At 37.8% G+C, this 18,822-nt stretch overlaps 1 protein-coding gene across 1 annotated transcript in view; it reads left to right on the top strand.

Annotated features, from left to right (window-relative positions):
• The window catches only part of ROBO1 (roundabout guidance receptor 1), a 130,649-nt gene that overhangs the window by 66,530 nt on the left and 45,297 nt on the right, over window positions 1-18,822 (top strand). Inside the window, exons 8-15 of the mRNA XM_042867424.1 lie at window positions 368-539; window positions 2,706-2,911; window positions 7,589-7,670; window positions 7,838-8,006; window positions 8,107-8,273; window positions 11,901-12,022; window positions 14,434-14,665; window positions 15,982-16,103. Coding sequence (XP_042723358.1) covers window positions 368-539; window positions 2,706-2,911; window positions 7,589-7,670; window positions 7,838-8,006; window positions 8,107-8,273; window positions 11,901-12,022; window positions 14,434-14,665; window positions 15,982-16,103 — 1,272 coding nt within the window. The remainder of the gene's footprint in view (window positions 1-367; window positions 540-2,705; window positions 2,912-7,588; window positions 7,671-7,837; window positions 8,007-8,106; window positions 8,274-11,900; window positions 12,023-14,433; window positions 14,666-15,981; window positions 16,104-18,822) is intronic.

Raw genomic sequence — 18,822 nt, 5'->3', positions numbered from 1 at the left:
TAAATGGAATATCCTCATTGAAACTCTAAAAAAGATGCTGAAGCAAATTTTTTAGGCTTGCCACAGTTGCTTGCACCATCGTGGCACCTGTACATACTAAGTCTTTGCTAGTGCCTATTAAAGTTTGTGTAAAGCCCAGTACTGACTACAGAGATTATTAGAGGAATCCCAGAAGACATACAAATGTGCATCTATTTTATCACCAAAAAATCTTTTAAAAGCTATTCTTGTTGTGTATAGTCACACTTAAGATATGAAGAGCAAAATGTTTTATGTATAATATGATTATTTATGTATATTTAAGATTATTGATGTTTGAATTTATTTAACACTTCCTTTTTAACTCTTTTTCCTCAACATCTTCTAGAATCTGCTTTTTTCATACCAGCCCCCTCAGTCATCCAGCCGATTTTCAGTGTCACAGACAGGAGACCTCACCATCACCAATGTCCAGAGATCTGATGTTGGATACTACATCTGCCAGACTTTAAACGTTGCAGGAAGCATCATAACAAAAGCCTACTTGGAAGTTACTGATGGTAATGATACCTTTTTTTTTTTTTTTTTTTTTTGTCATTTCCAAGTTTTTATTTTTATTTAAATATATCAGTGAGAGGATGTGGCACTATTTTAGTATCTGGTTTACAGAAACACATATTGCATGCATTTTTTGTTTGAGCCTAAAAATCCTGTTTGGGGTATCTCTGTCATGACTTTAGATTTTGGATATTGTGTTTTACCATTTTGTTGTGTAACAGCATATTTTATTTAATAAATATATTTCAGAGTATGGATTTTTGTCAGTTAATTTATCTTGCCTTTTTTTAAATCTTTCCCCAGTTAGGTTTGGCTTATTTTCGGATTTCTGTTGCCTAGCTCTTTAGCCCTTACTACTCCATGTCTCTTCACTTAGTATCTCCATTTATTTCACTTTTTTTCTTGTTCTAGTAAGGAAACAAATTCAGTCTGAATTGGGGTCAGTAGAACAACATACAAATGCGTATTATCATGCATTTCTTTATAGGGGGAGTTGGAACAAAAATTAAGAAGAAAAAGCTGCAGTGAACATTACTGCAAGTGTTAAATTCAGCTGTAGAACGTAGATCAGTCAGCAAGGTGGCTACTGGAAGTAGGAAAAGAGAGGCAAAGATACTGTGAAATTGGTGTAGGTCAATAATGAACAGCAGCATATCCATGTCATTTCTGGTGTGCATTTTTTAATACATTTTTGACATTTGGCATTATATTAACATCCTACCATGGATGATTATTGCTAGCCACTTTGTGAACTACTTATTTAGCATTAAATAGTATTAATAGTAAACCAAAGCATAAGTCCAAAGAAAAAACCTGTTGCTCAGAAAATTATTTGGAAAATTATATGCAGACTTCATGTACAGCCTCCTAGTATTTGAATCTACAAAGCTTTTTAGAAACTTGTCAAAGTTAGATATAAACTATGTGAGCTTAGTTTGGCTGACTCTGATGAGAAAGACAATAATGGCTTCACAGTGCCTTGCAGTGCATTACAACAGGTTGGGACAAGAAGTAAAAGGTAAGTTAAGCAATTAAAAATGTCAAGTGTCATTTGAACATGCAAATGAAATTACAGGAATTGGAACTTAGCCAAAAAAAAACAGTGCCAACACCCTGTATGAAAATAACCTAGAACTATCTGATGTTCCCAAATTCAGAATTTCAGGTTTATATTTCAGCAGCCAAACTGGCTTTTAAGTTATGCCAACCCCCAATGACACTGCTAGGCAGTTATGTTATTTAAAGTTAGGCTACTTTTGAATCGACAGCCCCTGTCATGTTGAATTGAACAAGTAAGAGGGGGTCACTCAATAATACAGGTTTTACTTCTTTTCTTGATTATCCATTGAATGATGGGGGAAAAAAAAAGTCATTCCTGTTTCAATGAATACTGAGATTACTTTATTGATACCTTTCTTTGCATAGTTATTAAATAACATATCAAGACCATTTCATTTCCATTGTGTGCAAGATGCACTAAAACTATTGCAAGCACATTGTGGGTTTCTCCTTATGGTTTTGAGCTAGCATTGCAGATGAAGTTGTAATAGAACTGGAAATCTGAAACTACTGAAAAATACTTCTTAGCAGAAAAGTTTTGATGTAGTACTTTTGTTAGCTTTGTGTTTAGTGTACTGGAAGGCATCTCCCAGTTAGGAAACAGCACAAAGATAAGTTGATGGTTCACAGTATTGAGGAAAAAAAAAAATCCTAGGTGTTTGCCAGTTTGTTCCATGTCTGCCTACTTCTTTAATCTCTATCATTGAATCTTGGAAGTATGAATTCTGTTGTACAGGTGTGCTGCATGGTAAAAAAATAAAAAAATAAAAAAATAAAAAATGAACAAGGTGAAAACTGTGCATTCCAAAAATTTGGGAAATCCTTTCTCATTTTGTTATCACTTTACAAAGATACTGCAATTACAGAATGCCTATGTAATATGTAATTCTTCTTTCCCTTCTGAAATTAATGTCTTGTGTATCATTATAAATTCTGTAGCTGTGCATCATTATGATGCACTATGCCCTGAATAATGCATGCCTCCAACTTTAATTACTTGTTTAATTATCTTTAGTTTGTTTCAAAGCCTCAAGCAACTGCTGTTGCTTAGATGATTAGAAAATTGCTTCCAGTCGCAGAAATCTATTTCCTGTTGTTTCTTCTGGCAGTGATTGCAGACCGGCCTCCCCCTGTCATTCGACAGGGTCCTGTGAATCAGACTGTAGCTGTAGACGGTATTTTAGTACTAAACTGTGTGGCCACAGGCACTTTAACACCTACTATCCTCTGGAAAAAGGATGGGACCCTGATCTCTACCCAGGACTCTCGCATCAAGCAGTTGGAGACAGGAGCATTACAGATCCGATATGCCAAGGTAGCTTGAACTGGTAAACCCTCTTTTGTGTAGAGTTTTGTTATTATCTGTTTTTTCTCTTCAGGTTACTTTTCATTTTGGAAATACTACATTTAAAATTAATGAAATATTAAGTAATTGTATTAAAGTATTTGATATTTTATGTTTTCAGATGGTTCATTCTTTAAGCTTTACACCATGGCTTTTGTATAGCCTAGGGCCTATTATTTTAAGTGGAAAAATGCTTTTAAGTAATAAGGGAATTATTTGTTACTGAAAACATGAAGGAAGAAGTAAAACTTGTACTTCAGTAAGATGAATGCTTATATTATTTGGATTTCATCACCAACAGATGAAAATGATCTAATTATTTCAAATGTTTATAAAGAAAGCCTCTGCTTAGCGTACTGTACTTATAGAGTATGTTCACAGTTTTTTCAATATAACTTTTCCAATCAAAACATATTTACTTGATAAACATAGTATAGCCCTGGCTTAAAATGGTTAATGCCTTTCACATACATGGCTTCGTAGGGAATTCTAGCAAGTTCCTGATCTTCCTGGTCAGTATTGCTGGTCATGCTTAGTGAAATGGAAAATACTTAAAAATGCTTTAAGTTTTTACCTACTAATTGTTATCTTCCATGTGATTTAAAATGTATTAATTCTTAAAATTAGGCCAAATACATGGCTTTATTATGTTTGCTAGACTTGTTCTGTTACCAATTACAAGTTACAGTGGTTGAGAGCAGGGTTGGTCTCTTCTCACTGGTGACAGGTGACAGGACAAGGGGAAATGACCTCAAGTTGCACCAGGGTAAGTTTAGGTTGGGTATCACAAAAAATAAAGGGTTGTTAAGCACTGGAATAGGCTCCCTGGGGAGGTGGTTGAGTCACCATCCCTGAATGTGTTTAAAAACCTTCTGGATATGGTGCTGAGGGACATGATTTAGAGGAGGATTGTTAGAGTTAGGGTAGTACGGTTAGGTCATGGTTAGACTTGATCTTGAAGGTCTTTTCCAATCTGAGCAATTCTATGATTCTATGAAGGGATCCAGAGCAGCAGTGAATCTGTAGCAATGCTGCCTTATGCTGTCTTCAGTTGTTTCTTGCACTGCCTTCTTGGTATAATGCATAGTGTTGAGGATGTTCAATAAATGAAATTTTAAATTTTAAGACAATTATCAAATTTATATTCATTATACCCTTTCTCTAACAAGAAAGGCCAAATATTATTCCAGGTCTTCTGAACAGCGTTCTCTGATTTTCCAGAGAAGACCCCTGCAAAGCACTTGGTTTGTCAGACCCTTGGTAAATGTTAGCCAAGAGTTATTGTTGCCTGACAGTGTAGAGCAGTATCTTGTGAGCATCCTACAAAGGTGGCATTCTCTTTCTGAGTCTTCAATAATTAAAATGCTGCTGTTTAATTAATCTCTACTTTCCCTCAGAAGTCATCATTAGGAAGAGTATTCTCAGTGCATGCGGCATGCAAACATCATCCAGTCTTTTATTCTCTATGGCTAAATGTCTAGAGCCTCATTGTTACAGAAAACTGTTAACTTGATGTTAGAGAACAATTGTTTCTGTTTCTTTTTGAAGACAAATATGAGTGTGATTTGAGATTTCACCTGAATGAGTAAATTAAAAGGACATAGCAACAGAAAGGGTTTATTATTTTAACATCCTATTACCAGAAATATCTCTCTATGAAGTATGAAGTTATAAACCTATAAATGGGTGCTGCTGTTCCTGCTCTGTGCGGTGGGATCCGTGCTAGGGTGCTGGCTGCTCTTCTGCATCTGCTCTGTCAGAGCCACAGGTGCATGTTGGGCAATGCGGGGCTGCTTCATGGGAGCTGCAGGTGCATGTTGGGCAGTGTGGGACTGCCCAGGCCTCACAGTTAGCTGATGTTGCTGCCAACATGGCCATGGCAAAACACTGGCTGAAATAATGCAGGGCAGCCCCAGCGTCCAGCAGCTCGGATTCTTGTGGGGGCTGGGCAAATGCCTGCCACACTGTGCGAGGTGTAAAAGTCGGTGCCTTGAAGGGCAGAGTGTTGAAAGCCAGAAGATCTGAAGCGGCACTCGAGATGGGACTGCTACTCGGTGGCAGCAGGGAGGGGGCCAGAGGCTGGCACTTTTCCCTTTTTGGTGCAGCAGCAGGCTCTGTTGGAGTTGCTGCATTGCCTGTTTGAGCTTGGGTAGGATCTTTCTTCAATTGTTTGGCTGGAGGAGGCCCCATGGGTGGCACTGTCTGTGTACCTGCTGTCAGTAGGCTCTTTGGCCCAGCAGCCGTTCCCTCCATGAGCTGGACATCTGGGCTGCTCCTTGGAGGCCCCTTGTTCAGTTCTTCCTGTGAGTTGGGGGCAGCCACAGCTCTTCTCTTTTGGGCAGTTTTGCGCTTGCAGAATTGCAGCAGCTCTGGGTGATCTTTCCTGAAGAATGCGTTGTAGTAGCAAAGTAACTGAAAATACAAAGTGAAGAGCTGTGATCAGTTTGGGACTGAAAGACAGCGAGGTACAGAAACTTCAACATGTAATGGATAAAGACATGGGTATTAAAATATCGATAAGTTTAAACTTACAGCTTAGGCTGACTAAAGCAAGATATGTTGAAGTAACAGACTCTTCATACCCTCATTTATTTATCTTTCTGTTCCGTGTGCTCTGACTCACTGGATAAAACCCAAATATATTTTTCCCACATTTCTAGTATTCAGTAATGTTGCCTCTAAAATTCCTGCAAACAGCCAGAGGAAGAAATTAGGATCAGAACGTTTACTGTCATCCCCATCTCCTCTGTTACTGAGGCTTATTTTATTGTAACCTCCATCTCTTCTACCAGAATATTATAAGAGTTGGTTCACGTGTGAAGGAACTGATGTACCTTCCTCTGAGCCACAAATGCCTCTTCCTCTGCCAGGAACTCAGGAAGCCATGGAGATCTTTTGGAGTCACGCTGCATTTTTGTGAATCCATACATATTAAGTTGACGAATAAAGCTTTTCATGCTTTCTGTCCCAAACGCTCTCAAAGATCCTTTCTTTCCCAAAACTTCAATCTGAAACATTTCTTGGTCAATTATAATGCAGTTTCCGATCTCACCCCACCAAATGCTCTTAAATTGGTGGCTTTCAACCAGTATCCAGAGTTTTTCAGGAAAAGTAGAGGCTATGGAGATAATGGTGCCTCTGCATGTGTTCTCCTCGTCAGAAGCATGAGGTGTATATATGATTTCCTCCTGATGAGGGTAACTTATTGCATCCTTTTCATCCATTTTTTGATGCCCAGGCTGTTCCTTTTTCCTGACCCAGATGACTAGAAGGAGAGCCTGGGGACACAGCTGGACCCTCTGGATCCAAATTGTCTGCAGAAATTCCTAATGCAGACAGCTCACTTTCAATGCCTACTGTCTCAGTCTGACTGTGATTTGCGCTCGCAGTCAGTTCTGCAGGGAGCTGCTCTTTGCCCTGCCAGCTGGCAAGTGAAATCCCACAGAACTGTTGAAGGGTTCCAGGGGGAGAGGCTCAAACGTCACCATGGTGCCCATGTGTCATCACAGTGACATCACTGTGCAGTGCTTATGGGCCCATCTGGTGCAGCAGCCAGAGCAGGCATTGCTGACCTGCCCTTGTTGCTGGTCCTGCACAGAGCCATGGGTATTTTCACTTGAGTCAAAGAGCAAATAAAACTGTACCTGAAAAGGATCACTCCTTGTCCAGACCTTGCATTCCCTTCCCTGTTTGGTCCCCTGAATCTCCCTTCTGGTGTCCCTTGGGTTCTTCAAATGAGAGTGGAAATCACCTTTAAGAGAAGAAAACAGCAATCTCTTCCCATTCTGTCACAATTTCTTGCAAATGCTCTTTTATTTCAATTGCACAGCTTCTGCAAGGGAGTAGCTGTGTGCACAGGCAATGCTCTGCCATGTCACCAGTCTCCGAGAAGCTGCTCTGTAGGTCCAGTAGAAAAAGATGCAAAGTACATTTTGCTGATCACATAAACAGGAGTTGTATAACACCTCGTTTCTTTTATTTGGCTTCTGTGTTTTTATTTGATGATTTTAGAAATTTAGAAAGCAGTCTCACAAAGTCAGTGATCTTCTTGAAAGCCATCTAAATTATGGTCCTCTCTACAGAATTAAGTGCCAAATAAGGCATCATTCAGAACTAAATGAGAATAACATATGAAGATATTTTTGGGCGGGAGTCTGCCTTAGAGTGAAATTTATACACAAAGAAACCAATAGATACAAGGCCTTGTGAAACATTTAAGCTTTGTTTTAAGAACAGCATTCTCTACAGTTCTTCAGTCCAGACAAGTCCCATGGCAGTATTTAGGCAGAAGATTGTATGGGAATCTTATCATCTAAGTTCCTTTTCAATTTGTTTCTTAAGAACTCTACAGAGTAAGGAATAAGTGCTACAAGACTCGGCCTTCAGCATGCTGATTTCAGAATGGGCAGTGTTAAACAAGGATATGCAACATTTCCCTTTTTTAAAGAATACTCAGAAACATACCCCTTTTCATTTTGTAGCACATAAAATTATTCCTTCTAATGTAAGAAGCTTGTCGTTCAAAGTTTTCTTCAGACTAAAAGATTTATTCATATTCATAGAGAAATGTACAGAGGTATAATTACTTTTCTAGCCCACTGAGTGCCTGGTTGTTTCAAATATTTATTCTTCTCTTTTCCTACTCAGCTGGGTGACACTGGTCGGTACACCTGCGTTGCTTCAACCCCAAGTGGCGAAGCTACATGGAGTGCTTACATAGAGGTCCAAGGTAAATCAATTATGTTCTCTGCATGGAGAAAATGCATAAAAGAAAGTCAAAAATTGAAATGCAGTCATTATCTGACTGTCATAAATTGCCAGTGCAGATGTGAATAGCATTTAGCTTACAGCTGCTTGCTGTCTATCTGTGCTCAGTATTTCTCTCTCCTTTGTTAGAATTTGGAGTCCCAGTGCAGCCACCAAGACCGACTGACCCAAACTTGATTCCTAGTGCTCCATCAAAACCCGAGGTTACAGATGTCAGCAGAAATACAGTAACATTGTCATGGCAACCTAATTTGAATTCAGGTGCAACGCCAACCTCTTACATAATTGAGGCCTTCAGGTATATGTGTCTCTTGTGATCTTGCTGTACTTAAGTTTGTATATAATATATTGTTAAAGAAGCACATGCTAACCTGTTGTTGTGTGTGTTTTATCCTTAGTCATGCATCTGGAAGCAGCTGGCAAACTGTAGCTGAAAATGTGAAAACAGAGAGTTTTGCAGTTAAGGGGCTAAAGCCTAGTGCAATTTATCTATTCCTTGTGAGGGCAGCTAATGCGTATGGATTAAGTGACCCAAGCCAAATATCTGATCCAGTGAAAACTCAAGGTAAGCTTTTGGTATTGAGCATTTTAGGTGTCCTCAGTCACTGCTACAGATTGACTGAGAAATACTAGATGCAGACATTTTGCTAGCTTTCGACTATCTGTGCTGACTGTGATACATGCTAGGTAGTGAAATACATTGTTTAAACTTGCGTTTCCCTATAACATAAACTCTAAAAGCTGCTTGGACAGCATATTGTGCTGACTAAGGGACCCATATTATCTCTTATCCAAAGATAGTTACGCCTTACAGAATAGCTCTTGTTAGCAACAAAAGTGATCTCTGATTTTTGAAGCTATCACACAAATCCTTAAATTCTATGAAAATGTTACTGTGTCCAGTGAACCAAATGAAGCTTAGAACTTAGAAGCAGTATATGATCTAATTTGGCTTCTGCAGAATTAGGAAAGAAAGAAATTTAAAATTTGAAGGAACTGGGCATTGTGAGCCAGGAAGGAAGAACTTTCAGCGGTATGTTGAAAGCATTGCAGTAGTACTGCTGTTGGAAACAATAGGGACGAGAGACAATGCTTACAGGTAGCCAGGTGAAAGACAGAACTGGGTAGTAGCTTCTGAAGAAGTCACCTGCTGACTGAAGCTACAGCTGAAGTGCGGCTATGGACTGAATCTATCTATGCAAAATTTTAAATAAATTCACATTCAGTGTAGAAAATAAATGTATTTAAGGTAGTGTTCGGGAAATAATTCTGTGCAACTTCAAGCAGAGAGAGCTGGAGCTGTTCAGCCTGGAGGAAGGGTCCAAAGAGACCTGAGAACAGCCTTTCAGTATCTTCAGGGGGGCTATAAAAAGAAGGGGCTAGACACTTTAGTGGGATTTGTTGTGATAGAACAAAGGGAGATAGTTTCAAACTAGAACAGAGGACATTTAGTAAAAAGTTTGTTATAATAACAATAGTGAAGCACTGGCACAGGTTGCCCAGAGAAATGTTGGATGTCCCATCCCAGGGGCAGGCTGGACAGGGCTCTGAGCAACCAGGCCTAGCTGTTGGTGTCCACATTCATTGCAAAAGAGTTGGACTAGATGACCTTTAAAGGTCCCTTCCAACTTGAATGATTCTGTGATGATTCTATGAATTTTGCAGCCTGAATTGTTCTAGTGCAAATATTTTCATTCTTAAATAGGAAAAAAAATAGAATTTATTCTTTTTCAAAGAAAAAGTAACAAAAGTCATCTTCCTTTTTTTTTTTCCTGCTTTAGTAGAGAATTTGATCCACTGGCTTATTAAGATGCTTGTGCTGTATGTTTATTTTTTTCTTTGCAGAAGTAAGCACATTTGTTTTTGGAAGGAAGTTCCTTAAAGGAAACAAAAAATCTTAATTTAGGAACTTTTCATTTGTTCTGGAGTTGGTCTGAAAGCAAATTTTTCTCCCATGGAGAGTGGGCAGTTTCATATTCCTACTGTTAGTTATTATGCATTTCTGCTTGGTAACAATTTCAGTGGATGGATAGGCAGTGTAGTTATAACTGCATAGAAGATAGGAATTACACAGGTTCCTAGGTGTGCCTCAAAGAACAGCATGTGTTACTGTGCAGGCAGGTGGGATTGCAGTGTTCTATACAGGTCAGTTTTTTATGCAGTGTCGCATTCCACAAGTTTTCAGTTTGAGCCAGTAAATTAGTTCAAAAATCTCCCAGTTAACTTCTGTTCATAGAAATTTATTGCCTTGTGTTAAATTCATGTGCAGATCAGGAATCTCACTTATCTCAGTCTTTAGACCTGACCAACATTAAAAAATGCTGAAGTGTTCTCACTCACAGTCCCTGTATTGGAAACTTCAGAGACTAACCAAGAAAACATAAAATAGATGATGTATATAGTTCTGTAGCAACTAAATTGCAAATTGCAACAGAATTGCAAATTGCAGAGTCTACTAATAGTTTTAGTCATATTATTAATGACTCGCCTTTTATAACTAGTAGTGAAAATATCACTAATTGCTGAACTGACTTTTCTGTAGCATTCCAAGCAAGTTGATATTTAGGCAACTCTCCAAGTAGAATTTTCTATCATTAATGCTTTCAAAGCATTAAAGAAATCATGCTCTGTTAAATGTTAGGCAGAACATAATAGATATAGCAGTAATATCGTGATGTTTCTTTGTTTTGTTTTGTTTTGTTTTGCATGCAACCAGCATTCCTTTCTAAGAGGCTAGTTTTGTCATTTACTGATTGCATGGTAATCTCAATTTGCTTTATTAACTTCAGAGAGATCTCATTGTTTTGCAGATATTTGAGGCAGCTGTGTGACAAGACTGCAAAGTGACATAAGTTTTATATGCCAAAATGGGAACTGTATTTTTGAGAAGTTGTCCTCACACTGATATTTCTTTAATGCAGCCTTACAAAATTTTTAATATTGTTTTGACAAGACTGAAAACTTAGAGTATAACTACCATGCAGAAAGGATGCTTTTCATCTTTTTCGTTTAATTGTAACAAGTACCTTTAAAATCAGCATCTAAAAAAACCTCAACTTTTAGGATACCTGCAAGGACTTACTGCAGTAGTTGTAATAGATATATACACAGTTTCTGTTTAGTCTCTCCTTTGCCTGTCTTGTGAGCAGACAGGTATTTACCAAGGTCTTCAGAGAACAGAATCCTTGAAGGTTTTCTAATCTTGCCTAATCACTAGAAGAGATCAGACAGAGAAAGTAGTAGGCTAGAGTAAAGTTTATGTAATGCATTACTCTGTATCTGGAATTGTATTAGGAAAAGAAAAATCAGTCTAAGTAAATTCACTGAATTCCCTAGTCTGTGATTTTAACTGTGGTCAGCATGGTATTTTCTAAAATGAAGTGATCAAAGGGAAACATATGAAATCAGTATAGAGACTGTGTTCCTCTGTTGTCTGTAGTACATGTATATTTGAGACACTCTGTTAGTCACTGCCCTATAAATTTTATATATGTCTAGGACAGTCATTAAATTTCAGCTAAGTATTCTTTTCAAAGGCACTGCATGCAGAAGTGTGTTTCCATTGTCCTGCTGCCTATTTTGAGAGGAAATTGTCCCTTCATGTGTATGGCCAATTCTTTTAGCTGACTAAATGCCAGTAGAGCAAGACAACACTCAGCTGTGCTCTGCCTTCTGTTTACAGAAGTCACCTCCTATCAGAGTGAAACTTCAGCTATGTGACTTGCTTTTAGTTTCTACAGTTTTTGTTTCTTTTGTAATTAAATAGTAAGTTTGCCAATTAATTTACCCGAAGGCAAAGCATTCACAATATAGCCCTTTCATATAGTTTTTGTGGTCTCTGTTGGAATGTGGAGTGGGCAATAGAAAATTTTCTCCTTCTGGAAGGAAAGAATAAAGAGATGCTGCTGTAGTCATTTTCCAAAGATCTCCATGAATGTGGTTCTTTCTTTTTATCCATCATTTCCCTCCTGTTTCTTCGTCCTATTTTTGTCAAAGAAAGTGCAGTACATTTATTTGATACCATTAACTCAGGAAAAGACTTTCTGTAGATTTTTCATACGTTTCTGGAAAGTACCTAAGATGAACTTAATTGTTGAAAACTTCCTATGTTTTACGATATATTTATTTGTATTTATATATACTTATTTTAATAATTACATGCTTGTGAGAATTGAATCTTAAATTATTACAGATGTTCCACCAACAAGTCAAGGTGTGGATCACAAGCAGGTGCAGAGAGAGCTAGGTGATGTCGTACTACATCTGCACAACCCTACTATCCTTTCTTCCTCCTCGATTGAAGTTCATTGGACAGTAAGTATAAATCGTCATCATAAAGGTAGTTACATGCATTGCTGAAGTGTGCTGTTTGACCACTGTGAAGTCACTCTTCAAGAAGCTGCATAGTTTTTAAAAAGCTGGCAATGTTTTCTTTGGAATAAGTTCTACTGGGGCTTTGTTTTCATACTTCATTGAACTTTGTGACATTATTGTATTTCTTGTCCCCATGGAGAATATTGCTTATAATATGGTGATAGTTCCCAATATATCCTCCTGGATACTAAAGAATCGATCTTAAGCTTTCTTAGGTTAAATCATTTGAAGCTTTTGCACTGCTTTCAGTAGAAAGTGTATTTAGTCCCCTAATGAGATAATACGGGTAATTCCCCATCTGTCAGATACCAGTAGAGGGAAATACCGCATAGTTATCTTTGAAAGTGTTTCTTCCATCCTGTTTATGTACTGAGAAACACACCCAAACCAAAATAGCCTCATCTGAATATACTATTCTTCCCACGGTGCTATGAATGCATGCAGTACAAGTAGAAGAGACATAAATAACAATTCAGAGGTGTTCTATTGGTGTTGTTCTGACGGGAGGAAAAAGGAAGTTGGTTGTGTGAAGAGTATAACAGGGAAATAGGAGAGTGAGAAAACAATATTGTAGAAGTCCTGAAGCAAGGGAAAGGATAACATACATGAAAAATATTCATGAAACTTTGGAGCCACAGTGAAGGAAAAATTATAAATGTCTTGCTATGGGAGACATTTGGTGATCAAAAGGTAGAAATGAAGAGAAAGAACAATATAGGAAATCTAAAGTAACAACCAACAAGAAAATAAAATTGAATGAAAAGAAGACCAGTTTTAAAATAGAATGCAGAATGAAGAAGAAAAATGGGAGAAAGTTACACTAGTGCAGGAATTTATCAAATGAGTTTGAGCTTTGAAATCTTTTCAGATCTTCCGTCTAAACATGTCAGTCTACTGGCAGTCAGAGCAGAGGATGTAGCCCCTGCCATGCCACAGCAGAACATTTTGAGTAAGAGCAATGACATTTTGACTCTGAAGAAGAGCCCTTGCCAAGTGGAGTCCTGGTCTATGACCAGGGCTCCTCAGTACTACAAGGTAGTATCTGCCGTGTTGCATCCACTTACCTGTGGTAAGGCCACCTGCACTGTGCTATTTCCTCTTTTAACTAATAACATTAAAATATCCTTGAGGCTCCTAGCACAATTTTGTTTGACCTTTACTTACAGAACAACCTTTTCCAGGCAGCCAGATTTTGTTAGTTTCTTGGGTGGCCTGTGGCTTCTCTGCAATTTTAAATGTAAGCATTACTTCACCTTTAGCTAGCACATGCATTCTTTATGTGCTTATTAAAAATGAAACTCTTTTTCTTTGAGTAAAATAACAAGCAAATAGTTTTATTATATCACCGTGTGAGATTTTTGAAAATAGGGAAAATCTGGTGCAGCTTTTTAAAGGTTTCTTATTGTTGTATTTGGAATTTCTTATTCATCAGAAATTGGAATTTGTTGTTAATGCTGCACAAGAGATAATTTCTGCAAGATAACTTTCTGCTGTGGTTACAGCCAAACACATTGAATCCTGTCCTAATTTATATGAAGGTTTCTTTCTCCATATATGCAGTATAAAATGGCCTTAGTTTAAATCAGTGGAGACTATATTTGATCTGTTTTTCCAAGTCTCATCCTTATTACCATATTGATTTTGTAAGCATCTTAAGAGCCCTCTTAAAACAGCCCCTTTCCTCCAGCAGAGGAGGCTCCTACTGAGTCAGTGAACACCGAGGAAGCACTTGGGCACATCTGCCCTTCAACACCTCCAGTCTCATCAGAGCAATGCGGATAGTGCCTGTTGGCTGCCCTTTTAAATCACTTACTCCAGAAGGAAGCATGCAGGAAGTAGTGCTCATTTCGTGAATTTTGAGAGGCTTCACACCTCAGGAGAGCTGGCACACTTGGCGCTTGATCTGTGTTCATCAGAGCCATTGATCCCCTGTCCTGATCCTCTTTCCTGCCCCATTCTGCAGAGCAGATTTGCATAGGCAAAGTCTATGCTGGGTTCCCCTGACTCCATTCATTCTGTCCATGAATGTAAAGGTGGTTCATTTCGCAGACCGAGGGTTATACAACTCTGCTATCCCCCTTTAATGCTTCCATAAATCCACTGAAACTGGTGCCATTCTACCATCATCAATATGACCGCTCTTTTGAATCAGGCCTGTACTTTGCTGTAATTCAAGGAGTCTGTATCATGTTCAGCATTGTTTATTTTGAGTAAAATAAATGGATAGACCAAGGACTAATGTTGTAGACAACATGCACAGTTCCTAATAGTTTAATAAATTATTCCTAATTGTTTAATACATTATTAAACAATGAGTTGTTGTAATGGGTGTCTTTCTGCTGTTTTTCCAGGTGGACCAGCAATCCCAGTATATTCAAGGATATAAAATCCTTTACCGGCCAACACCAGCATCCTATGGAGAGTCAGAATGGTTAATTTTTGAAGTGAGGACTCCAACCAAAAACAGCGTTATCATTCCAGAGCTGAAGAAAGGTGTAAACTATGAAATCAAGGCCCGCCCTTTTTTTAATGAGTTTCAAGGAGCAGATAGTGAAGTGAAATTTGCAAAAACCCTAGAAGAAGGCAAGTAGGAGCCAGACTGTCTTCATCTTTCCTTTTTGAAGTAGTATTCTGGCCTGCTTTTCTCTGATATGTTCGTTATTTGATTTTGTTTGAAGTGTGTGCTGTTTGAGAACAGCAGTCTGCAGCAGAGGAGACTGTGTTGGACTGATCATTAAGTGAATTGTTTGGTGACATCGAAGTAAATATTCAGAACCATGTGTGAGAGACAGAGAGAGAGAGAGGGATGTGCAAAACCCTCCTCCAACACACAATGGGAAATGTGCTTTTTATCTTCACTGCAGTGTGCACTCCTCCCTGCTGAGTTCATGGTCTGGTCACAAGTGACTTCTGTCAGATTCAAGCACTTACTAATCACTATCTTGAGTAGATAGCAGACACCGCAGAAATCATCAAAGCACTGTAGCTGAGGGAATGGAAACCACATTCTTAGAAGGCTTTTATATCTGCATCAATCAGTAATACAAAATGAAAAGATGCATGAGGGCAACAGATATAGTGGACTAAATTATGTATTTCCATCTCAAACGCATGCTAAAAAGAGAAGGTTCATAAAGCTGTTTCTTTTGTTGTAGCTCATCTGGTAGTTCAGGCATAATAAGTTTGTAAGGGGGCCAGTGCTTCAGAATAGAGATTTCAGTGCTTCTGCTGGGATGTGATACCTTTTTCCTTATCTCTTCACTACCTGGTATAAATACACTGTAGCTCTTGTTTACTTCTGTGGTTGGTTCAAGAGGTGTGCTTAATTGCATTCATCCCAAGCATCATCTAAGCATACTGTTTTTAGAAAGACTATTTAAAATTCAAAATACAAATCTGTTAAGCATAACACATTCAGTCCTGATTTTAATATGGTTTGTATTGCTCACTATTTTTCACACAGTAGAGCAGCTGAGGTTTAACATTCTGCTAGGATCAATTTACAGACTTCATCTTTCAATACTGTTGATCATGGCTGAGATGCTTTGAAACTCATTCAAGAATTCTGTCCTCAAGTCTGTGTTGTTCAGGTAATTGGTATCTGAGTTTGGAGAGGCCGGTGGCCTGCCTGACTTTTTCTATCTTACAGAGACAGCACAGCAGAAATTAGAAGCTTGCCTGTAAGTTCCTGTAGGTTCACATCACTTACCTTGTATACGAGGTAATATAGGTATACAGACTGATCTGTGGGCAAGAATTGCGCATAACAGAAACTAGGGAGTAAAATAATACATTTTTTTGTGGTACAGAAACCAGTTTTCCTTTAAAAAGAAAACTAAAACCCCTTACTGTTGCATTTGACAAACTTAACCATTCAATCTTTCTCCTCAAACAAACAGCGCCCAGTGCTCCACCTCAGAGTGTTTCAGTAACTAAAAATGATGGGAATGGGACTGCAATCGTAGTCACCTGGCAGCCACCCCCCGAGGATAACCAGAATGGAATGGTTCAAGAATATAAGGTAATACTCTCATATATCCCGTGGCAAAGTGTTGGCTGGGTTCCGATGGGTAAGTTGTTTGTGGATGCCTGGCTCCATCTACTGGGCAAAGCTAGAGCACATGGTTTGGAAAATGATTTCTTCGAAGAATCAAATTCTGTACTTAGTAATTCTGTCTAAATCGTAGAAAGCAATTAAAGCCACCTCTATAAATCAAAACAAAAGTTCAGCACTGATAGTTAAAATGACTACTTTCCCGCTTTTGTTATAAATTGAGAAATGCATAGACAAGCTGAGAGGGAATCCTACCTGTTAGAGAACCATTTTGTGACTCAAAGACATTGACTGCAATAATAAATATAAACAGGCCTAAGGAATTGAAAAGCTCAAGGATAATAACTAACAGTGTTAAGATGCGAGGAATTTATTTTTAACTGAGCAGTCAAATAGAAAATTTTCAAGTAAAGAATGCTCTTGTATAATACTAAATATAGCAAGTGTATAGAAATTTTCTTGTATTTTTCACAGAAGAAAGCTCTCATTAAGCTATATAATTTTTCAAAAATTATGAGTACATTATGAAATATTTACTTGTTGTTCATTTAGCAACATACACAGTATTTATTTCCAGTTCAAGTTGTTTTGAGATAATTTGCTTTACAAATTAACTGAAGCTTAGTTTTCCTAAGCAAGCTACAAACACTTTAAATATTTAGTTGTGTATTGGAAATAAACTTTTAATAGCCACTGAGTGGCAGGATCATCTATCTGTCTTGGCTCCTTTTTCAGGTGAGACACTGTAGTACAGACATGTGTGTCCCTTGCCTTAAAAACTCATTTGGCTATTTTGTTTTCCCTTAGTATTAATGGAAAAGGGAAGAGATCACTGCACTTCATGGTAAATTTAGAACAATAATACATCAGAACTTGGAACTTGGTGAACTGGTAAAAATAGAATGAGTCTGTGGCTTAGTTTCAGACATATAATGTAATTTGAAGAAAGAAAAAAAAAAGTATTTGCAAAATTATTTTATTTAATGAACCAGAAGGGTGGAACTATTTCCATAAAGAAACTGCATCAGAAGAATGCTAAGGTTGTAAGGACAAAACAATAAAATTCAGGAAATTCATATTTGTGAGTGAGTATAATACCTGACTTACCTCCCAGTATTCAAAGCTAATAAGCTGTCAGGTATTAGAGCAAACTGTCTTCTAGTGCTTCTGTAGCAGTAGGTGGCACACTGGCACATTTCTCCTACATTTATTGTAGGAGATGCCCTTATTTTCCATTGTGTTTTCTCACCATGGACAGAAAACAGACACAATGAATATATATATGTAGTTGTTATTTGAGCTGTATGTAGTTATCATTTTTCTCTAAAAATGTGAGGAAAAAAGTGATCTATGTGTAAGAACTTCTAACAAAAAAAAAAAAATCTTGTAAAATGTTCTTTTTTTTAAATTGACATTTTTCTATTTCACATTTTTCCCCTAAAAATGGGTGTGTGTGTTGGGGAGGGGGAATTCTTCAGTCTTCTAAGTACCTTGGTCTAAGGCAAGAGTGTATTTACTTAATTAAAAGATGAAACATGTATAAAGAAGGATACCATCTTAACTGGAGAAACGCCAGTATCACACAGAAAAAGCCAGAAATCAAACCATAGCAGAGGTTATTCCTAGCATGAAGTTAGAAATTCTCTTTATACTCTTTTTTTCTTCACTGATATGTCTGTTATAGTGTGAATTCCCCTCTGCTTCATAACATTCTGGAAATGAGTTTTCACTTGCCTGTTTAGATGTATAATCAATTATAGTACTGACAAGTACTGAACAACCTGATGTTTAACTTACCATTCCCAATTTGCAAATTTCCCCATTTGTTTGAGCACCTAAGAACAAAACACTTTTACAAGTAAGTAGTGCATAGTTGAAAGTACATCATATATTATTTTTGTTATTTACATATGCACTATTGTACAAGTGTAGTATTGTAGCAATTTCTGTGAAAATGACTCACGCCAAAATGCAGACTTCAATCTCATGTTCTTCACTTTATCAAGTTCTTATTTAAATCATAGCATTTTCTTAGACCATCCTTCAGAATTTAAGAACAATGTTATTAATAATTATATCTCCTTCTGACCGAAATAATCTGTATTTGATATCTGAATATAAAAGGAGTCTCTTCTGTTCTCTTTCTGTGCTCTGACCCGCTTTACAGAAGCAGTTCTGTATGCGCCGTGTTGGGATTCTATTTCAAAGGAGCTTAAAATACATTTCAGATCCCCACAGTGTCCCACTAGCCTTTTTTCAAACCTAGGCATCCGGAGAATGAAAAAGGGTCTTAGAGTGTCCTGATGGTGAAATAAAGAAAGTTTACAGTATCCAGGCAGAAAGGACTCCATGGAAAGTGCCCTAGCAATTGTTCTCCAAGTGAAACTCTAGCTCACTCACCTGACAATCTCTGCAACAGCAGAACTGCACAAGGGATTAAGAACAACTATCTGGGTAGTAAATCTTTTAAAAGCTCCATATGTCAAAAGCACGATCTTCCCTCCTGTGTACAGTCAGCACAGGTTCAGAAATGCTGACATTCCCAGGAAAGCTTGCTTCTCTACAAATAAGTTACTGAATTTAACTAAAAAAAATATTCAGTGTAGAGCAATACAGCTGTGAAAAAGGAATAGAAATCATCATTTTCTTAGGAGGCCTAAATTAGTTGCTATGCTACTTTTGATAG

Source organism: Lagopus leucura, unplaced genomic scaffold (genome assembly GCF_019238085.1).
Source record: "Lagopus leucura isolate 7727_CA_CO unplaced genomic scaffold, USGS_WTPT01 Super-Scaffold_100001, whole genome shotgun sequence".
Classification (NCBI taxonomy): Eukaryota; Metazoa; Chordata; class Aves; order Galliformes; family Phasianidae; genus Lagopus; species Lagopus leucura.
The sequence above is the reverse complement of the archived record's forward strand: the minus strand, read 5'-3'. Positions and strand labels throughout refer to the sequence as shown.